At 35.5% G+C, this 22,081-nt stretch overlaps 3 protein-coding genes and 1 long non-coding RNA gene across 6 annotated transcripts; 2 read left to right on the top strand and 2 right to left on the bottom strand.

The window, feature by feature from the left end:
• Window positions 1-639: 639 nt before the first annotated feature.
• ALA1 (aminophospholipid ATPase 1) lies at window positions 640-8,007 on the bottom strand. Of its 2 annotated transcripts, none has more exons than XM_088813080.1 (8): window positions 7,902-8,007; window positions 5,833-7,391; window positions 5,084-5,387; window positions 3,711-4,401; window positions 2,975-3,098; window positions 2,653-2,872; window positions 1,447-1,905; window positions 640-1,092 (listed from the first exon to the last, which is right to left on the bottom strand). In XM_088813080.1, exons 2-8 carry the CDS (start codon window positions 7,340-7,342, stop codon window positions 888-890), a joined length of 3,513 nt encoding a protein of 1,170 aa, XP_088669206.1. In that variant the 5' UTR covers window positions 7,343-7,391; window positions 7,902-8,007; the 3' UTR covers window positions 640-887. The 2 variants fall into 2 exon arrangements, with proteins under 2 accessions (XP_088669206.1, XP_088669207.1); XM_088813081.1 differs by having other exon boundaries at window positions 7,749-8,003.
• Window positions 8,008-8,517: 510 nt separating this feature from the next.
• Window positions 8,518-9,439, top strand: LOC148765310 (uncharacterized). The gene is made up of 2 exons (XR_016029724.1): window positions 8,518-8,954; window positions 9,074-9,439. It is a non-coding gene; the product is annotated as an uncharacterized LOC148765310 (long non-coding RNA).
• A 2,841-nt stretch (window positions 9,440-12,280) lies between these two features.
• On the bottom strand, window positions 12,281-17,115 carry NUFIP (GATA zinc finger protein). The gene is made up of 8 exons (XM_088813023.1): window positions 16,975-17,115; window positions 16,321-16,794; window positions 15,657-15,751; window positions 15,477-15,550; window positions 14,131-14,203; window positions 13,680-13,770; window positions 13,540-13,602; window positions 12,281-13,060 (listed from the first exon to the last, which is right to left on the bottom strand). Exons 1-8 carry the CDS (start codon window positions 17,068-17,070, stop codon window positions 12,416-12,418), a joined length of 1,611 nt encoding a protein of 536 aa, XP_088669149.1. The 5' UTR covers window positions 17,071-17,115; the 3' UTR covers window positions 12,281-12,415.
• A 379-nt stretch (window positions 17,116-17,494) lies between these two features.
• On the top strand, window positions 17,495-21,621 carry LOC105951758 (EAP30/Vps36 family protein). Of its 2 annotated transcripts, XM_012975207.2 has the most exons (9): window positions 17,495-18,278; window positions 19,012-19,215; window positions 19,766-19,859; window positions 20,019-20,076; window positions 20,189-20,258; window positions 20,828-20,963; window positions 21,056-21,140; window positions 21,222-21,272; window positions 21,373-21,621. In XM_012975207.2, exons 1-9 carry the CDS (start codon window positions 17,649-17,651, stop codon window positions 21,374-21,376), a joined length of 1,332 nt encoding a protein of 443 aa, XP_012830661.1. In that variant the 5' UTR covers window positions 17,495-17,648; the 3' UTR covers window positions 21,377-21,621. The 2 variants fall into 2 exon arrangements, with proteins under 2 accessions (XP_012830661.1, XP_088669150.1); XM_088813024.1 differs by lacking the exon at window positions 21,373-21,621 and having other exon boundaries at window positions 17,577-18,278; window positions 21,222-21,276.
• Window positions 21,622-22,081: the final 460 nt, after the last annotated feature.

The raw sequence follows: 22,081 nt of genomic DNA, 5'->3' as shown, positions 1-22,081 counted from the left end.
TTGGTTCTGGGTCGGGTTATATATATATATATATATATATATATATATATATATATATATATATATATATATATATATATATATATATATAATTTCGGATTTCATTCATCAAACTATCAATTCCCATCTTGTCTATTCTCATTTACCTATTTTCACTGTTTTATTTTTCGAATCTCATTTCTCGTGAGTAATATTTATCACTTGTCGACGACCGCTAATTATCTTGCATTTTGAATTTTACTTATTATCAAAGTTAAATATAATTAATTCAAATTTTATTGATCATGTTATATCACTTGTAGAGATTTTAAAATATTGTATTTTAGTATTGTGCTTATTTCGTAAAAATATACAAGCAAAATGTTATGAAAATTAAAAAAATATTAATTTTTTTGTATGTTAATGGGTCTAACTGGTCTGGCAGGTCAGAACCGTTTAGTTAGAGTCTGGGTTAGGACGGGTAAGGGTTTATATATTTTTCACGGGTCGGGTCTTGGGTTTAGGCAAACCCGGCCAAAAACCGACCCGTTGCCATCCCTAGTTAAAGTCGAAAATTCTGTTAATTTTCAGAAATATTCTCTAAATAGCACACACTATTTTTATGAAATCAGAACATAAAAATGAGCACCCAAGACAACATTGTGTATGTATAATGTATATATATATATATATATATATATACTCTATCATGTAATATTCTTACAAGTATTTTCTATGTACTCCAAAAATCAATAATGTACAATTACAGCCTATGTGCAAAAGAATGCTACCTAACTACACTACTAATTTCTAATCTTTTGGACGTAATAAACGACCTGGAAAAATTGGAGAAATTGATGCTAAAAAAAACGTACATACAATATATAACCACGAGTTGTGTGAGAGGATCACGAAATCGGGTTCATCTCTATTTGTACTTGTCGAGACACCCTCGAATCTTCGAATTTTTCTGCTTCTCTTGCAATTTGGATATCGTTCGGTCTGTAGTACTGAACGAAGATTTTTACTACGAAATGAGGAATTAATGCTCCAATAGTGATTCCAAGCAAGCACACCCAAAATAATTTCGTATCGGCTATGTGAAAGAACGCCCTGCAAAAAAATATTTCGACTAGAAATTAGCCTTTCATTTTTATTTTACACAAAAAAGAAAAAAAAAAGAAAAAGAACCCACACTTCAAATCATGAAATGACATTTTTACCCTCACCCGAATATCTTCACCAAAGAATACCAATTGATAATTAAAAAAAAGAAAATGCATTACCAAATTCCACCTAATACCCTCGAGTTTGGATAATTACCCAACACCCCTCTCGAGATTTCATTCCAGCCAAAAAAACCCAAACTTAAAACCACTGAAATGACATTTTCACCCTCATCGGAACATCTTCACCAAATAATCGATAACAAAAAAAAAAAAAAAAAAGAGAAATTTAAATTCTTACCAATAACCGGGAAGAAAGGGCAAAGCATCAATCACCATAACGCAAACGAAAGTCGCAATAATCGAACCCCAAATAGCGGCATGAGTAATCCAATACCACCTAAATAAATCCATAGCCAAATGCACATTGACCAAAACCACGACCGCAATAGTCCAAAGATCTCCTAAACTCGAACCGTCAACATTGCTTGCCCAATAAGCAACGAGCGGTACGAAAAAGACGGCTATACTTTGCCACAAAGTGTCGAATATCGTCACCCAAAATAATTTGCCGTTGTAGCTCTCGTTTCTTTGTCCTGCTCCGTAAAGCTGAGGGTGCTTTAGAAGAGTGGCTCTGCTTAGATCCTTGTCGAGAATTCCGACAACTATTGTGGGCAATGACGTGTATATTATCGAGTATAACATACTGCTCCAGTCGGTTATTGCGGTTGTTAATGTGAAACCCGTGAAGAGTACGTACCTAGAGAGAGAAAACATGTTTTTTAGTCGGGCAAAAAAAAAATACAAGGCAAATATTCATTTTAATGTAGAGTTTAAAATTAAAATCGAATTGCTCGTGTGTTATATCGAATTGCTAACAAAAAAAAAATTAAAAAAAAATCGTGTTATATTATTTTGAAAGAGACCCCCTTATAATGGTTTTTTTTTGCAACCTCCTAAATTGTGAGTTTTTAGGGGTAGTTTGGTAAGAAAATTGAATTATAGGGGTTTATTTTGCAAATAAAATAACATGGGGGTTTTTTTACAATTAAAAAAATATAGGGGTGCCGAATGCAATAACTCCTTTGAATGTTAAAGATATAGTATTTGAATCTCATGTAGAGTTTATTGCAGTTAGTACTCGTGTGTTCTATCGGATTTTAATTTATTAGCAAACGACTCTTTATAATGTATATTTTTAACACACGACCCTCTAAATAGTGAGTTTTTAGGGAGTAGTTTGCTAAAAAAAATAATCTTAGGTAGGGGTTTTTGCAAATAAAATAATATGGGGAGTTTTCTAATAACTAGAAAAAACAAAGGGGTGCCGAATGCAATAAACCATTATAATGTTGAAGAAAAAAATGAGAGAGATGAATTATTTCAATTTCGTACCACGATCGATCTTCGGAACGAGATAATTAACCAGTGTTTAAGCAAAATAAACGAGATAATCTTGGCTTAAACATTATATAACACGAAATGAATTAAATAATATATTACTCACCAGAATAAAATGAGAACAAAAACGGCATTTCGGTAGAAGTTGTACAAAATCATGTAACTCATACGTTGATAATTCCAGTGCCCGTGTACCAATAATAACGGGACCAAAAATCGGAATTGGCCCATTGCGAAATCCGACGCCATTACGGCTTGCCTTCCTTCTTGTCCACTTATTCCGATTCCCACATCAGCTCTTTGAATCATCGAAACATCGTTCGCTCCTAAAAAAAATAATTAAAAAAATAAAAATATAATTAATTTAATTTTTATCCTAGTTTTTTTTTTCTTTACTATATAAAAAGAAATTTTGTTCGATTTCGTACCATCACCAATTGCAAGTGTCATGTCATCGGTTCTTTTCTTAATCAGTGCAACAATTCCAGCTTTTTGCAACGGAGCCACACGACAACACAACACCACGTCGCATTTGCTAGCTAATTCGAATAGCTGCCCAAAATTAAAAAAAAAAATTAAGAAAAAAGATTAAATATAAACAAATTGAGTTTATTGCATTTAGTTCCCCTGTATTATATCGAATTGCTAAATTACTCCCCTATGTTATTTTTTATTGCCAAAAACCCCTTATACTGCATTTTTTAGCACACAACCCCCTAAACATCGAGTTTTTAGGGGTAGTATGCTAAAAAAGTTGAATCTTGGAGCGGTTTTACCAATAAAATGACATGAGGATTTTTTTAGCAACCAGAAAAGATATAGTGGTGCCGAATGCAACAAAACTAAGCCAAGTTCTTGACATAAAAGAATTCGGTTTATTGCATTTAATACCCCTGTGCTATATCAAATTGTTAAAATGCCCTCTATATGATTTTTTATTGGCAAAAAACCCCTTATAATCCATTTTTTCAGCACACAACACCCAAAACAAGTGAGTTATTACAGGGTAGTTTGCTAAAAAAATGAATCATGGGCGTTTTTGTCAATGAAATAACAACGGTGGGTTTCTTAGCAATTTGAAAAAATATAGGGGTGCCGAATGCAACAAAAACTAACCAAACTTCTGGACCTTAAAAAAAAAATCAAAAAAAAAAAAAAAAATACCTGTTCCTCAAGTTCAGTATCCAGCACATAAACAAGGCTCGATCCGTCAATAATCAACGCAAGCTGACTATTAACAGCACCCGAGACACCGTTTTTGACCTTCTTACACACTCCCAAAGCATCTTCCAAACTCCTCTTACACGAATCCTTCGAGTTATTATTAATAACGATCCGAGTCATCTCGTTGGTCAACAGCTTCGAAGAGTATCCGATCGAAACAGCCGTTTCTTGCTTATCCCCGGTCAAAACCCACACTTTAATACCGGCCATTCTCAAAGACTCGATAGCTTCCGGAACGCCTTCCTGCAACTTATCCTCGATCCCCGACGCACCTAACAAGCCGAGATTGTTTTCGATATGAACCGCGATTTTACGGAGTAAGTTCGATCGGCCCATTAGGGCGTTGTTCGCCGACTCGTACGAGGATTGCCAGTGTTGGAATTCCGACAGGGTTAGTTCGCGTGCGGCGATTACGAGCGTGCGTAGGCCCTTTGAGGAGTAGGAGTGGAGATGGGCTTGAGTTGGTTTTGTTAGGTTTTTGTTTGTTGTGTTTGAGGAGTTGTTGAGTACGTTGAACATTGAGGTGTCGGCGCCTTTTACGTAGAGTTTGACTGTGTTGTCGGGGAAACCTAGGATTACGGACATGCGTTTTCTGTCGCTGTCGAATTCGTGCATGCCTAACACGTTGAACCTGCACTGCCCATAAATCGAGTGTTTATTATTCGAGTCATTGGATGGAAATCGGACGATTGGATTGGAATTAGCATTTCCAATTTCATTCCAGAAAAAAAAGAATCGGAAATTAGAATGAAAAAACTTGTTCCAAAATAGGAAATTTTCGATAGGAATTCGGAAATACTTAATACTGTTGATACTATAAGTGTAATTTTCGATTTTTTTTTTATCAATTTTCCCCAATTAAAATCGAAATTTTCAGAAATTAATCGAATCAGAAATCGGAATCCCGTATAAAATCGGAAAATTTTACGATCGGAATCTGTGGAATTCGGAAATTCCATTTTTTTATTAAGCTAAAACATAATATGCATAGAGTAATAAAGATATTATACGTGTAATTTTTGGGAAAAAAAATCGAATTTCGGAAATTAAAATCGAATCAGAAATCATAAATCTAATAATTATTCTAATTTCGATAAAAAAAATCGAAAATCAGAATGAGAAAAATTGTTCCAAAATCGGAAAACTTTTGGATCAAAATAGGCGAACATTCGAAATTATAATAAGAGAAGGAAATGAAAAAAAGAAAATCATAAGATTTATGCTAAGAGGTTATTATTATTATTATCCTGAATAAACTATTTTGACCAATAAAAAAATTTAGAACGAATTACGAGAGCAAGTTCGAAAACTACCTTTGCCTTTCGCCTTGAATATCAACAACAATGTGACCCGAAGTTCGTTCGATAAGCATAAAACCGTACGAAGCAGCAGCATATACCAATGCCTGTTCATCGGGAGATTCCCCTTGATACTCTATCAATTTGACAGCTGGATCGGAACTCTCGATTGTTAGCGGCACAATCGTATTGCAAGTAGCTAATGCCAAGAAAAAATCGCAAACGTGTTTGCCTTCATCCGTGTCTTTTGTTTTCGACAAATTGAGAAGCTCAATATCGACTTTTACACTCATTTTCGGCCTCAAAGTAACCCCATCAACTGCCAACAAAATAATTCGTATAAGAAAAATACCAAGTGAGATAAATTGGAAATTGGAAATTTTCCGATTTCGGAACAATATTTTCATTCCGATTTTTCGATTTATTTTTTTTGGATCGGAATTGGAATATATACGAGATTCTGATTTCAGATCGGATTTAAATTTCTGAAAATTCCAATTTTTTCGAATATTACATTTATAATATAAAAGTAATTATGTATTTTATATTTTAGGTGACTAGAAAATGGAAAATTTCGAATTCCGAAAATTTCCGATTTTGGAATAAGATATTCCAATTTTCGAAATTCCAATTTCCTACTTCTTCGGTTTTTTTTTAACAGATTTCGAATCTTACCAACCAAACGAGCCCTCATACATTTAAAAACATCTAGATTGAGAAAAAATGCATGAAAAAAAACAATTTAATTAAAAAATAATAAATACCTTGCACCGACGAGTACTCGATTCCACCATCTTCACAACTAGCCTTCCCATTATCGTAATCCACTCCACCGATGCTTGCACACTGAAACTCCATTTTATTCTCGGTCAAAGTCCCCGTTTTATCCGAAAACACATATTTAATCTGTCCTAAATCCTCGTTTATATTCAACGCCCTACACTGAAACCTCGAGTTAGTAGCCTCGTCAAACATCCGATCATCTTGGATCATAAAATAAGCCTGGCCCACACGAACGAGCTCCATCGATATATACAAAGATATCGGAATCATAACTTGGAACACAATAACCGACATAAGAAACACAAAGAATATCTCCATTCCCCAACCGTAGTACTCGTAATTCTCCACTTCACTTCCCGAATAATCCTTTTTTCGATAAAACTGTATCAAATCCAACTCATCTTTGTGCTTTATCAACCAAACACCGTGACTTATACAAACTACGGTGCAAAGGGTGACCAAAAAAATTGAAAGGTAAATTATTTCTCGATTCATACGAGTTTCGAGGCGGCTCCTCTTCGACGGAGCACCTGAGTTGTTGAGCATTGCTTTGGTTTCTTTGCCGGTGTAAACCGCAACACCGATAGCCGATTTAGTGTTCCTCAATTCACATCCACGTAGGACTATATTAGACGGACCGAGCGAAACACGTTTGCCTTCGAAATCCATGTTCGCTTGGAACCCGTATATATTCCTATTCGGCTTTTCGCACTTTATAACGATTACCCCGATATCCCCATTTTCAAGATTCCGGGTTTGAGTTTCTTGTTTTGCGTACCGTGTCTTTAAATTCGATTCGCCATCCAAATTTGTTGTCTGTATGTAGGCAACTCCGGTGGGGTCGCTTGTGGAGAGCAGTACCATATCGCAAGGGATCGATTCGTTTTCCGATACTTTGATGATATCACCCACACGAATATGCTTCCATTTCTTGGACTGAAAGTTGTTGCTGCTTTCACTTGATAAAACCATGGACAAACGGTTGTTCTCGATCTTGTCCGAACGGTGGCGCCTGTAATCCTCGTACAGGTCCTTGACAGCTGTCACTAAGAGGACGAACGCTAGCGGCAGAATGGAAGCTCCTCGACCGAAGACCGCTAGTTGAGGAAGCTGGTTGAGAATGGCGATGACTAGAAAGTACAGGTAGGCGATTCGACGAAACTGTTCGAACAAATTACGGGGCAAGAAAGTCAAGATTGAGTATTTGGATGTTTTTATCGAGTTTCCGGCAAATTGGAAACTGGAATTCGTTCTGTGGGGGTCGTTTACGTAGACTAATCTTGCTTCTTCTTCGTTTATGTCTCTGTAAGAGGTGCTAAGACGCATGGAATCGGGACCCACTGAGCCGTATCGGAGGGGTTTCGGCCCCCCCAGCTCGGTGGAGGAAGTTGTCTGAATTGATTGGACTGAGGAAATGCTTCTTTGGGAAGAAGGGTTCTTTGTAATGTAAGGGTTTTCGTTGATTTCCGAAATGGAATTCGGATCCATCATTATCGAAAAAGGGGGCTTTTTTCGAATGAGAAAAGAATTGAGTTTAGAACTATCAACAAGAACAGAGGGAAAACAAAATCAAGATCATATGAAAAAAAACCCAACTCCAAATATCACCAGGAAATGAACCAAAAACCACCAAGATTGCAAATTTACAAAAAAACCCTTATGTGATCTCAACAAAAATCACTAGAAAATAAACAAGAAAAACCACCAAGATTGAAAATTTACACACAACCCTAATATGATCTCAGCAAAAATCCCAGATCAAATTTTCACAAACCAAAATCACCAAATATCACAAATTTCAAGAAAAGCCCAGATGAAAACAAAATCACACTAAGCAAGAATAATAATTAAAAAAAAAAAAAGGGTTCCAAATATAAGTTGATGAATAATCACTTACAAGAATAAAAGAACAATCTTGATGAAAGAATGAATGAAGCAATAACACACCGAAAGAAAGAAAGAAAGAAAAGCTGTGAAAACCCAAAAGCAGCTAAAAGCTATTAATTAGCATTGATTAAGGTGGTAATAGAGTAGTAGAATCTATTATTACCTACTTTCTTGCAAGATTAGGAAACAAAGAAAGCAACAAACAAGAAAAGAAGGAAGAGAAGCAGCAGATTTTTCCACAGGGCGGCGGTGTATAATTCAGTACGATGTGACTCAACTGGATGGATGCATTTAAACACCATTTTCAGATTAATAATTAATTAATTAATATAATATTATTTGAAGAAATTAAAAGGAAAGGGGGAAAATTCAAAGAAAATAATATTCTTGAAAGAAACTGGGAATAGTGGAAATGAAGGAAGTCGTCATAGGTGGCGATAGCAGCCATTTTTTTTTTCTTCGATTTCCATTTTTTGTCAATTCTTTGGAATAGTTTATTTTTTTGAACAAGGAATTGAATATTTTATTACATGGAAAACGTAAAGAGTTGGTCGCTGCTGACTTATTTGCTGTTCTTTTCTTGATTATTTTAATCTTTTGGGTGAAGAAGGTGTTTGCTTCTAGAAGCACAAATGACACGTTGGAGGGGCTGCCTGCAATTATGGAAAAGTGCGCCATGGCATGTTAAATTGGGTGCATTTATTGCTTTATCGGGTCATATGTATCGGGTGATTTCTAATTCTTGATCTATACATAACGTGTATGTTTAGTAGGGGTGAGGAAAAAAAATCCGAAAACCGAAAAACCGAGCCGAAAACCGAAAAACCGACCCGAAATATGCCGTCCCGAAGCAAGAACCGCATATACGGTTTTTTATTTCCGCCGAACCGAAATTTTCGGTTCACACTCGGTTTTTCAAGTGGTTAACCGAGCCGATGTACCGAACCGACCCGAAACGACGTCGTTTTGATAGGGCCTAATATATATTCCGGATTATTTTTTTTCTCTGAATTTTGGAGTGCCCTAGAGCCCAATCACCCGCCCCAGCCCAATAACCCGCCCCAGCCCGCTTCTTTTTCTCTCTGAAATTAGCACATCTCCCACTCCCAAATAAAACCCTAGCTTCTCCTCTGTCAATCGATTCACTTCCGTCTTCCGCCGTCACACATAGAAATACTTTGAGTCTGAGAGTCTTCTCCTTCCAAAGTCTGCAACGGTAAGTTCTTTTTTTATTTAAATATAATTTCTCTGTTCTATACAATACAATATACATACATTATATATATATATATATATATATATATATATATATATATATATTTATGTATTTTGCAGATTGGTATAAACAATCAGAAGATCTTTCAACTTTGATGGAGTCGTGGGGGAGTTGGTGTCTTGGTGATAATATATCTTTGTTTTTTGTTGTTTTTGTTAACTCTCCTAAGTCCTAAACGATCTTAAGTAATATTAAAACTTTGGTCTTTGGATTTATGTTTTAAACTCAATTCTTGGTGTAATGAATCTTTTGGTGATTTGGTTACTTTCTGCGCGTTTTTTCTTTATTTTTTGGATGATGAAATGCTGCTTTTTTTTTTTTCTTCTGTTGTGATGTTGTGCTACTGAACTGTTGATTGTTGTTTTTTTTTTATTTTTTTTTAATGCTGTGATGTGATTTTTTTGTGTATTGGCTGATTTTGTCCTGAGTTTTGGGTTTTTTTTTTTAATCTTTTGGGCTTTGTTGGTTCAAAATGGGCTGAATTATTTTTAGCATATTTTGGGCTTATTTAGATTTATTTTAGAGAAAAAATGGTTGAAAACCGACCCGAAAACCGGAACCGTTAAGAAACCGAACCGAAAATTTAGGAACCGAAAAAAAACCGAAACCGAAAAAAAAAACCGAAAAACCGACTAGAACCGAACCGACATGAACCGACCGGTTTGGTTTTTGGTTCTTTGTGAACCGACCGTTTCGGTTCTAGGTTCGGTTTGAGGCTAAAACCGAGCCGATCCGAGCCGATCTCACCCCTAATGTTTAGTGGTTTGTTATTTGAGTAAATTACGGTTAGTGCCAAATTCAGAATTTAGTTAAGGGTGTTCGAAATTGATTATAATAGAAAAATGTTATTATAAATAACATTTAGTAGAAATGGTAGACTACATGTTTATAGGGTTAAAATTACGAAAAAAATCCCCTCATGTTTGTGTAATTACAACCACTCCTCAACTATGAATCTTTTTACACATCCACTCTTATATTGTCAAATTTACCTACTGAATGAGGGATTTTTTACTAAGATAATACGTAATTGAGGGATGGTTAATAATTATCCATACATAATAGGGTTTTTTTCTCGTAATTTGAGCTTATCCCCCAAAATTAATTTAATGGGGGTGATTAAACAAGTAAAATACTATTTTATCCTTCAAACTGCATGTTAATGTTATTAAATGAAAAGTTTTACAGACAAATCACATATAATACAAGAATTTAACAGATTTAATATAAAATCTAATCTTACATACCTAACATCATACTAACTAAATAATTAATTAGTCATTACGAAATTAATTTAATCTCATCTAATCTAAAATTATCGGATATAGGTAACCATACGAGCTCTCAGCGAATAAATTAATAAAATTTTCCTTTTTCTCTGGATTTTGATCAGAAAATCTTTAATTTTGGAATAAGATGTTAAACTCCAACCTCAAAATTTCAATTTACGATTTTTTTTAAACAGATTTGGAATTAGTTTTTCAACCCCTATACTATGCAACTTGATATTTGTTGATATAGTTAATCAACCTATTGCATATTAAATTGTAAATCACAAACCCTAAACCCTAAACTACAAATTTATCTAAAATTTGTGTCTGGCAATATATGTTTTGAATTTTTCTAATATGCTGGATTTATTCTGAAAAATATACATATGTTTTATTTGTATGAAATTGGACGATGTAGCTTTTTTGCTTTCTTTTTTTATGAAAAAAATAAATTATTTTATAGCGAAAATTACGGTCACCCTATGATGTGAAATCAAATTACAAATTACGGTCACCCCCTGATGTGAAATCAAATTATGGAAAACAACTCCTCTTATTTGGGTAATTACAACCACCCGTTAACTATAAATTTTCTTACACGTTTATTGTTACGGTATCAAATTTAGTGGAATCTTCTAGTTTATGTGAAATATTCTCCAACTTGTACCCATTTTACCCCATTTGAGGTCCACATTTTGAAACAAGATGATCATAAACTGTCTCTTGGCTTTGTACATACCAGATTGTGGTGCATCAGAAACTGCATTTTTAAACGAGTACAAACTATAAAAGATTCCACAGGATCTTGATAATTATATTTAATAAGGGTGGAAGTGTAAGAAGATTCAAAGTTGAGGGAGATTGCCGTAATTTACCCGTGCTTCATATAATGGCCTTACAGCATATACTATTGAATATATTAATATTAAATGATACATTCATTAATAAATTAAACTTTGGTTGAGATGGTCATTCATATGAACACTATAATCTGGATAAAACTCAATCACAAATTAGCAAATCAAATAATAAATATTACCCGTCTATAAATGTATCTTGTCCTAAAATCTTATTACATTTTTTGACTTTTTTTTAGTAGTTTGTGCTATAATAGAATTGTGATAGTGACTTTGACATAAATTACGTTAGTTGTCAAAGGACTTTTGATCAAAGTTAAGAAGAATCTAGTAAGTTTAAAATAAAAAAATAGCTTCAAAAATCAGTTTAAAAATTGCACAATTTAAAATTCATAACAATTTAAAAGTATCCAAACATATAGAATGAAAATGAATTGTTATTGCAAATTTGAACTCTTAATTATTGTTTAATTACTTCATTTAAATTTGAATATATAAGGCATGTCAAGACTGCTTTTTTGCTTCACTTTCTTGAGAGATGAAAGAAAATATGGATGATGGGGAGATTGAACTTTCAAACCATATACTTCTTCTGAAACCGGATTCTTCTAGAAACATCCGAGCATCAATCTCAGAGCATTCTTCGTTTCTCGATAATTTGTTGAGAACTAATCCACAAACATGCAACCACACCCACACTTGCAATCCGTCGGGCAACTATATTTCACACACCGCACACGTGCTACCACGCTCACACACATTTTACCCCTTCATCGGACGATATTGCCCTTCACGAAAAATGAAGCCCCATTTTGAAACCTAGTGATAGGCCTTTGGGAAATCGAGAAGCGGTTAGAAAGTGTAGGGAGAAGAAGAAGAAAGCACACGATGATTAGGAAGAATCGGCAATGAATTGGACGATTTCTCCTTTGGAGAAAAGTGTCATTTGATTGGTTTGAATGACTCAGTTTGCCGCCTTCCGACCGAGTGTTGATTGTGAAGCTAATACGAAATGTATCGAAAAATGATTTCGCCGATAAGTTTATAGAATTTGTGCACACCAAACGATTTGATGCTCTTGTCAACACTTTCTTTGTCGAACTCGTCGCACAGGGCTACTAATACCTTGAATCAGCCCTGCTACACAAACACACACTAAAATTTCTGATTCATGGAAATGAAAAATCATACAACAAACAGTTCTCCGTTATCGTAAGTGTACAGTCATATATACACAAACAAAAAATCGACAACGTATACAGAAACAAAATCATCAGTCGGAGATTTCACCGATTTCTCGAGGGCTTCCCTTACGATCTCCAGCAAAACCGGCATATGCCCCGCTAGTACTAGCAGCTTCACCGGTGCTGATGTCATCAAAGTCAACACTGCCAACAATATCACCTTTGACCGCTTGAGATTTCTCTTCTACAATCGCACTTCCATCGCACGATTCTCTGACAACGACTTCCGGAAATTTCAGGGGGGTTTCAGACAAGTTGTTTTCGAAGAACGAATTCATTACCATAAACCTGAAAACCTGCAGCAGATGTTTCTTGTCTTTCTTGATATCGGAACTCAACAGTTTCTTCAATAGAGATTGCTCCACCTTATTTTCTCGACGCGGGTTATTTGTGGGGCCATTAGCCCATCTCTGATTGTTACTGAATTGGTCGTTTTGGTTCGGCAAATTTGTTGAATCGCCGTTTTCGTATCTTTGTCTCTTGGAGAACCGGTTATTTTGGTCGAATTTTCCCCTCTTATCAAACTTGTTATGAAATCGATCCCTCTTATCAAACGGCTTATTATTTTGCTGTCTGCCATCTGTCTGTAGCTCAGAATCTGATAAGTAACAAGACGGTATTTCGGCGACTTCGCAGCCTAATTCAGCTTGTTTCGCCAATATCTCTTTAAGTTGCTGTGACAAATAACAAATATATCATCACTATTTATTATCTAATTTGCATATGCACGAAAAAGTGACGGAAAAAACTACGAACAGTCTGTTACTATAACAACCAATCACGAATGGGATAAAAATGTCATGGAGTGTGAACAATTCTACGAATGAAATTCAGAACACTCAACATGCACATAAGATACATATTGCAAAAAAGTATTAAGTTAATCTTGTCTTCAGTTCAGGGCATGAAGATGTGTAATGACGATCAATTGAATTGTGGTGTGACCAACAGGTAGAATATAGATAAGTAGCTAAAGATCCCAATTTTCCAATTTAAATCAGAGTTGTCGTCATTCAGAAAATTGGTAATGAATCGTAAAAATCAGGGATATTTTTTATACCGTTCCATGCATATAGGAGAAAATAAAACTACATTATAAGAAAATATGACACTTCAATCAATGGTTTGTTTAGTAACTGAAATTACAGAATACCTGTCGTCGTATCTTTGCCACTTCCTCTGTGACCTCTGGCTTTGTTGGACTCACTTTCAACTTCTGCAGTAAATAAAGTCTATTATTGACATATTTCTCGTATAGATTAAATTCAAACATCACATAGTCAGTAGACAGACCTTCTCGATGTTGGCATTTGATGGGAAATTTCTCTTGCGTTCTTCACGCCACTGTTGAATTTCTTGTTCTGTGTAGTTTAACGCAATAGACCTTCATTGGAGAGGCAAGGACAAATTGAAATGAGAAGACCCAATGCTACTACAGAATACACAGTCTAAACCAAGAACATATAAAAAGAAAAAGAAAATATAATCTCGAGATAATGATACTTCAAGTAAAAGGCAGGGAACAGAAAAGACATCAAGATAAGTAAGAGAATAGGCAGCTCGACAACAATAGGCATTTCTTAGGACACTCCTTCAACTATATTTGTCAATATTCTTACATTTACCCTCTTGTTCTACAACTCTCATCATATTCATAGTTACCCTAAAATGTAATAACTGATGGAAAAGTAATAGTTGTGGGCTGTCTAAAAATATCCAAAAATATTAAATACATCAGAATTACCTCTTTTGCACACCGTGATTTTGCTCATTTGAATTCGAAAAGTTGAAGTTCTTCCCTCCAGCATTTTGGTTCCCTATGTAAACACAGAATAAAGATCCAAGTAAATCCAGAATTCCTGATACAGATTTTCAATAGATGCAAACGTTCCTAGCAAATATGAGTTGTTTTAAGCCTGAAACGTATCCACATTCAAGATATTGGGCATTCAAGTTCTTGCTACAAAAGTCGGAACATACTATGCAATCAAATCAAAGATTTTTGTAAGGTTTACACAGCAAAAGACAGAACCAAAATTTTCGTTTGCACAAGTTCAGGGTGGTGTTAAGTGTATACATTTTCTTTACCTACATTTGGCCCATTGGCATTTTATTTACTCAGAAGAGTATTGAAGATGCATGGAAGATAGAATCCATAAGCTTGAAGAATATTTTTAAAATGGTATGGAGGGGGAAGAAAGTTTCAACACCCACATCAAGAAGAAAGTTTCTTTGAAGCAACTGCGAGAGTGGAATATTCTTGATGGTTCCCAAACCTAGAAAGTAAGCAATTAGGGATCTGTTTAAACAAGAACTTAAGATGCATTTATTGCAGTACTTTTGCACTTAAAGGAGAAATTGGACCTAGATTCAGAAAGGTTGAAGCAAGTCTGAATATGCGATAACGAGAATTGTACTTGGTCGGATGATGATGAAAGAGCACTCATGAACATATTATATTGTTAGACCAAATCAGAATTAAGGTGAACTGCAGGAGCGGATCAAGGAGAGAGAAGTAAATAAGAATTAAGGGATTCTTGCATCGAGATTCTCAATTTAACAAATGAGCAAGCATACAAACACGAGTGTCCGTCTGCCGTCCTCACATCACCAAATATTAGTTATCAACAAAAAATAAAACATCCAAATCTGATAAGGTTTCAGTGAGTAGCAGCAAATGGCTAGGAGAAGAAATGCAAAGTTATCTCCCAAATTACATCGACTAGGTGCCAAAATGATTAATGATTTATCAATTTTATCTAGTGAGGAATTGAAACAAGTTTGTCAAATACAATTATACGGGATATTTTGTCAAAGGTTGCCAAAAAAAATGATTTTGGCTTGTCAAAATAAATTTACAAAAAGATGAAAGTTTGGAACATTTTCTGATAGGGAGATTGGGCCACTGTTATTAATCAGACAACATGCAAAAAGTTAGCAAAATGGCAGAAGCAAAAGAATTCACCCATCACGTTATGCATACTGAATCAGTAACAAGTAAGAGAAGTCCCACATTTTCCTTGCTGATACTTATTTAGATCATGTTATCGAGGTGTGTATCAAACCATTCACAGTCGAGATAAGTTCTACCTTTTCCTCGATTTTCATTGAACTTGAAGTTTCCTTGTGCATTTTGACGATTTTGAAACGGCTTCTTGCCAAATCTGCAGATATTTTTTTTAGCAGTGAAAGCAAAACCATCGAGTATTAAAAATTTAGCAGCAGTACAAAAGAGAAAATTACTCTAGGAAACAGTAAAAGCAAGCATACCCTCTTTGTGAAGCATCATGTTTATGGTTCTTGTCATGAGATTTTTTCCAACCATTATTTCTGTCATTTACTCCATTAACAAATCCTGCATTGTTCTGTAACAAATAATGCAATTTAATTTCATTCAAAAGAAATAAATAGGCGCAATAAAAGTGAACTCTCTCAATATTGTGATTTGGCCAATGGGGTTTTAAAAAAACAAATAAAATTCCATAACAAAAAAGAAAACATACTTTTCTTCAGAAAACAGTGAAATTACGTTTTGATGTCAAGTAAGGGACATTTTCTCTTTTAATCACTAAAATGGAAGAGGTGAGATAACTACTATAGGCAATTTCTAAAGACAGCTCTTGCCAATAAGCAAGTCAAGTTTCGATGACTAAATTACTAAATTACAGTTCTATGCTACATCTATATAAGACATTATCAACGCAGTATAACTTATTTAAAAACGCCATTCTTGACTCTATTCAATTCAGTAATCAGGAAGCTAAACCTGCATGTTTGTACACAAGCATCATCTTGAAACAATAAATTTCACTTAAGCATGATGGGCGTTCATCCAATAATCTATAACAAATAAAAAGCACAAAAATCGCCACGGTAGAATACAAAAATCGTATAACAAACAACGGGTCGAACGAAGGCAAATTAAGAGTTAAACCTGTGAGTTTGCAGCACCCGGAGAAAAGGCATTCTGACTGTGTTGTACTTGAGGAGAATTCAAAACATTAGTCGCAGCAGCATTCTGGTTCATATTATTTAAAACGTTGCCATTCGGCATACCCATACCCAATTGCCCATTGCCAAAAGGACGCGGATTTTGAAGGCCAGAATTCGCCATTTGCATGTGCAGAAGCTGGTTCACATTTTGCATTAAATTCGGCACCCCCATTTGCCCATTCGGCAAGAACTGAGGTAGGTTTACTGCATTTTGTACCAAGAGCTGAGCTAAGTTGTTGGCATTCAGATTCTGCATTGGACCTTGCGGAAACGGGAAAAACTGGGGTTGGGGAAAATAGGCATTTGGGTTGTTAAAGGGTGGCATTCCTAATTGAGGATTGTTGAACATTCCCATTTGAAATTGAGGCTGCATTTGCATTGGATTAGGGCCAAAATTACCTTGGTTCCCAAAAACCTGATTGATTATTACCAAAACACATGAACACTCATATAATAATCTAGCAAAAATAAATTCTTGCAAATATACGTACACACACGCAAACACACACACACAGACACACACGCAACGCGCACACAGACGCGCGCGCGCAAACACGCGCGCACACAGAATCGAATCAGAGAGAGAGAGAGATACCTGCTGTTGTGGTGGTGGAAGATTGACGCCATTGTTTTGGAGCTGTTGATTGTTACCGTTGTATTGATGAGGATTGAAATGAGGACGAGGACGCATTGTTGGGTTTTTTGTGTGTGTATACTGCGTGTAGTAGGGTTTTAGAGAATTTTCAGGTTTTATGTTTATGGTTTCTTTATATTAAGGTCCTTGTAAATTTACATAATTCGAAACTACCCCCTTTCATAGTCGTTATCTTTTACTTAGACCCCTTCATTCATTTTAGCTCTAATTATAAACTTATAATTGTAATTACAAATAGGAAAATTAAAGTTTTCACCCTCAAGTTTGCACCAATTTCACATTTGGTATTTCAAATTTACGAAAATCACATTTGATCCCTCTTGTTTGAATAATTTAACATTTGTGGTCATTTCTTTCACTTTATTGTTAGTGCGTCAGTTAGTACTAAGAATAATTGACGGGAAGGACTAAAAGTGTTAAATTTTGGAAATATCAGAGACTAAATGTATTTTTTGTGAACATGGGTGGTCAAATGTAAACTTTGTGCAAACGTAAGGGGCTAAAATTGTAATTTTCCCAATTACAATTCCTCCGTTGACAACTAAAAGCTTCCTCTCTCTCATTTCTCTCTCTACTTTTTCAGCAACGTTCACAATTACCACTCGCAATCCACCATGGCCGGAGCTTTCCTCCCGGCGGCGGAGCTAACCGAGAGCGGCCGTCCCATACTAAAACCCGGCGAGGTGGAGTGCTCCCTCCTCTCCGCCGTCGACCTCCTATCGGAAGAACTCCCCACCTTCCCCCACCTCAAATCTGGTCTCCTAATCCTCACCACCCACCGCCTCTTCTGGCTCCCACCGGAAACCAACAACCGCACGAACCCTTCCTCCTTCATCCCTCTCTCAGCAATCCAAAACATCATCTCCAACAAAAAGTCGATCAAATCCATGTTCCACAGTCCCAGGATCCGCTTCCAGGTTTCCGCCACCCAGGACGGAAGAATCATGGAGAACGGCGGCCGGAATTCGGTGACGATCACTCTGGTAGTGAGGGGTAAAACCGACCCGGATTCGTTTGTTGGGAAATTCTGGGAAGCTTGGAGAGGTAGGGCATGGGAGGCAACCGGGTCCGCATCCGGATCCGGTTCGGCTTTGGGGGACGGTGGTGGGTCGGGTTCGGGTCCCCCGTTGGCGGTGCGGGCCCCGGTGGTGGGGGTGTCGGGTATACTGAGGAAGGAGCAGGAAATGTGGGAGAGTACTGATAAGAGCTTGCAGGATGCTTTTCAGGATTTGAATGCTCTCATGGTCTGTAAGTGTGTTATCGAAAAATCGACGCTAATATATCGAATTCGATTGTCCGATAATACTAGTTTTATATGCTCCATTACCTGAATTTGTTAATTTAGGCCTTGTTTGGTTACATGGATTGGATTAGATTAGATTGGAGTTTAATCTATTGAGTAAGCCGGTAAACTGATTAGTTCGTTAGTTGGATGTTCGATTGTATTAGTTCTAGAATTAAAACTGTTAAAATCTGGTATTACATGCGATTTTCTAACCCTAGTTCAATCGATAAAATTTTCTTTTAATCTCTTTGGTAACTACCTTTCAAAATCGATTGCATGGGGTACGGTACCGACTAATTTTATTATATAATAGCGTTTAATAGTGGGCATCGACTTTTGCTGTATAAGTTTGAATCTTTACAACCGAACGAGACCGGAGGTTCATTTACTGAATTATCTAAGCATTTTATGTTGTTCGAATAAATTATCTTTAACCGGGGATGAAATTATAAGCCTGTTAAAACATATATGTAGCTACTCGATTCCTTAGTTTGAAGGGCCAATGTTTCGTAGAGTCTTGATTCGTAGTGTATAAAACAAACTAGTTAATTAATCTGTAGTGCCATTTACGGTACTGAAACTGAAAGATAACGAAAGACCCTTTTCTTCAAAAACCGAGAGTGTTTATTATTTTACCCTTTTGTTTGGCAAATAAAAAATTGTTCGCCTCTCTCGTGTTACAAAAAAAACAGAGCAAGGCAAAGGAGATGGTGATGCTAGCTGAAAAGATGAGACAAAAGCTTTTATCGGGATCGAGTAATCAAAATAGTGGTGCGAATGATGAAGAGCTTGGTACTAAGGAAGAGATGCAAGATTGGTTGTTGAGTGTCGGTATTGTATCTCCTGTAACTAAGGAGTCCGCTGGTGCTTTGTACCATCAGCAGCTATCTCGTCAGGTATGTTTATTAGTTACCCTTTTTTTTATATATAGTTCTGTGCTCAGTTTTTTTTTTTTTTTTTTTTTTTTTTAATAAAGGTAACGATATTTTAATATTAATATTTTGCTAGTAATTTTGAAAGAGAATTGGTGCCGAGGCAATTAGTTAGCTTTGACCGTGATCGTTGCAGTATTTCAAATATGTTTTAGTGATTAAGAAAAATAATATAAGATTGGGATTTTGTATAGAATAAACTTGGGCGAGCATAAAAGAAAAAATTAAAGATTGGTGAGAAAATGTTTGATCACATGTTTGAAGAAAGGTGCACAGAAGTTGAAATTCTTTGTTTCATTACGATTTACGTAGTGCATTTATTATCCTGTTGGTCGACATGTTGAAGCTTCATTTCAGTAACAATTACGTCTATGTGGCTTTTGTTATTTGTTTCGATTATTTCTGTAATTGTAGGCTGTTTTATTTGATGTTACTTTTCCGTATGCATGGTTTAAAATTGTATCAGTCAAAGTAAATCAATTCCTTATTTTGGCTTCATTACGTTGGTTGTTAGTTGGCAGATTTTGTCAAGATCCCATTGGAGAGAGCTGGTGGAATGATTAATTTGATCGATATTTATTGTCTCTTCAACCGAGCCCGCGGCACAGGTTCACTTTTTCTTCCTTCATACTTTAATTTTATTTTATTTTTATATATCTCTGCTCTATTGATTGCTCATATTCTATATCTTAAGCGTATCATAATATTTTGATTCTTGCGACTATCTTTTACAGAATTTATAACCAGAATTGCAATTTTTTTTGCAGAATTGATCTCGCCCGATGATTTACTGCAAGCATGTTCTCTCTGGGAGAAATTCGATGTGTATGTAATCTACCTTTCGGTATTGAACTTGTTCTTCTGCATATGCGATAGTAAATCTCGAAAACATTGTTTTAGACACTTATGACTTGTATAATTCTCGTGTCTCTTACAGTTCAGTTATGCTTCGGAAATTCGATAGCGGAGTCATGGTTATCCAGAGTAAAACCCACAGTGATGAAGAGGTAATTTTCAATCTTGTAGAACGAATCAATATTTAAGTACGAGCGAATACGGAAGTAGCTGAGAGGAAGGTAACTAGTTGAATAATGCATGTGTCGGTTTACAGTTAAACCTCTATAAATTAATACAGTCGGGACCAGAGAAATTCTATTAATTTCGCGAATTCGTAAATTATCGAGTTAATAATTTAACACGATTTCACCGAGTCGGGACCGAGAGAAACTATTATTTAATCGAGGTTCTACTGTATTTTGTGGAATCTATGAAGATATTCAGGCGATCGTTGATTATTATTTCTCAAATACTATCCCCGAACATTCAAGCTTTAATAAAATCGATCTATTTGATTATTAATCAATTCAAATTAAATCAAATATATGTAAATCTGAAGAAAAAATGAGAACGGGACGCAGGTTACAAAATTTGCTATAATCGGTGGAAAGATGGTATAAGCCATAATTTAACGAGTAAAGAAATGGCAGAAGACAGTTTTTCAGTTGCTTCAGTGTTAAAAAGATCGATTCTTTTTCGTTTCTATTTATATTTTCTTTTATTTGATTTTGTCGTGTAGGTATTTGCTAGAATCAAGTCTTTGATAATGAAACCCGAGGCTTTACTAACTGGGGTTAGTGCAACCGAAGCTGCAATGACTCTCGGTGTAGCCCCAGCTATGGCTAAGGAATATCTTCTTACCGCCGAAACAAAAGGTAAGATATTTACCGTCACAATTTTGCACATGCTCAAATACGAGCTTAATTGACTTGCTATTTTTTGTTTTTTTTTTTTTTGTTTTTTGCAGGATTGCTTTGTCGAGATGTTAGTCCCGATGGGTTTCGTTTTTACATCAATTTCTTTCTCGAACTTAATTCCAAAGATATGTACCTGTAAGTGGAGAACATTTCGTATTTTTAGTCGATACTGTTGATTTTAATTAAAAATTAACTTCTTTTATGTTGTTGTTGCAGTGTGAAAGATCACAGTCGATATAGCACATGGACTAGCGCAGTTTTGTCGAGGTAATAATACATGCATCTTCGTTACATATTTAAAAAAATATAAATTAGAAAAAAAAAATCAAACTAGTAAAATTGCATTTCAAACAAAACTTCATTGCAGGTAAAGTAGTGGTGATTTGCTTCTTCGTTCAAGACGACTGAAAGTACTATAGTAAGGGCAAGATTCGGGGGTGCAGTGAAAATTACGTTTTTGCCCTCGCGACCCCAACTTAACACACACACCGACACAAATTGTGTATATTGCAACTGGTATTTTCTCCTGTAAAACTAAAATAATAGGACAATTTGGTCATTTATTATAGTGTCTGGATTTTGATGATCAATATATGACCAAATTACTGTGTGATAATTCTTACTTTGTAATCAACATATTGGCGATGAACTGACTAATCTTGCTTCAATATATCTTCTTTTGTCTAAATAAAAAAAGTAAAAAATAAAAAATAAAAAAAAATTTGGTGTTCGTCACCGGAATCAATGCATCCACTATCGTGCGTAGCTATCAACTTGGAGAGGAGGGAACCGAATCTGATGCTTCGATCGGAAAAAGTTTTTCGTGTTTGTTAACCCATCTGGTGGGAGTAAGAATACGTAGTCTTACTGTTGCCAATAGTAAGATTATGATCCAAATAAAATCTCAGAAAATACAAAAAAAAAAATTCAATTTGTAGAAATTTTCATCGGCTTTGATGCTCGAGTGAATGCAATCATGGTTCTCGTATGGGGACATTAGGACGAATATAAAATAGGCTGTAAGAATACATAATCTTACTGTCGTTTCGACATTAAGATATTCGGCCGTAAAAGAA

The sequence above is a fragment of the Erythranthe guttata genome, chromosome 14, assembly GCF_056151865.1.
Source record: "Erythranthe guttata isolate IM_541 chromosome 14, IM_541, whole genome shotgun sequence".
NCBI lineage: Eukaryota > Viridiplantae > Streptophyta > Magnoliopsida > Lamiales > Phrymaceae > Erythranthe > Erythranthe guttata.
This window is presented reverse-complemented; position numbering and strand designations above follow the sequence as displayed.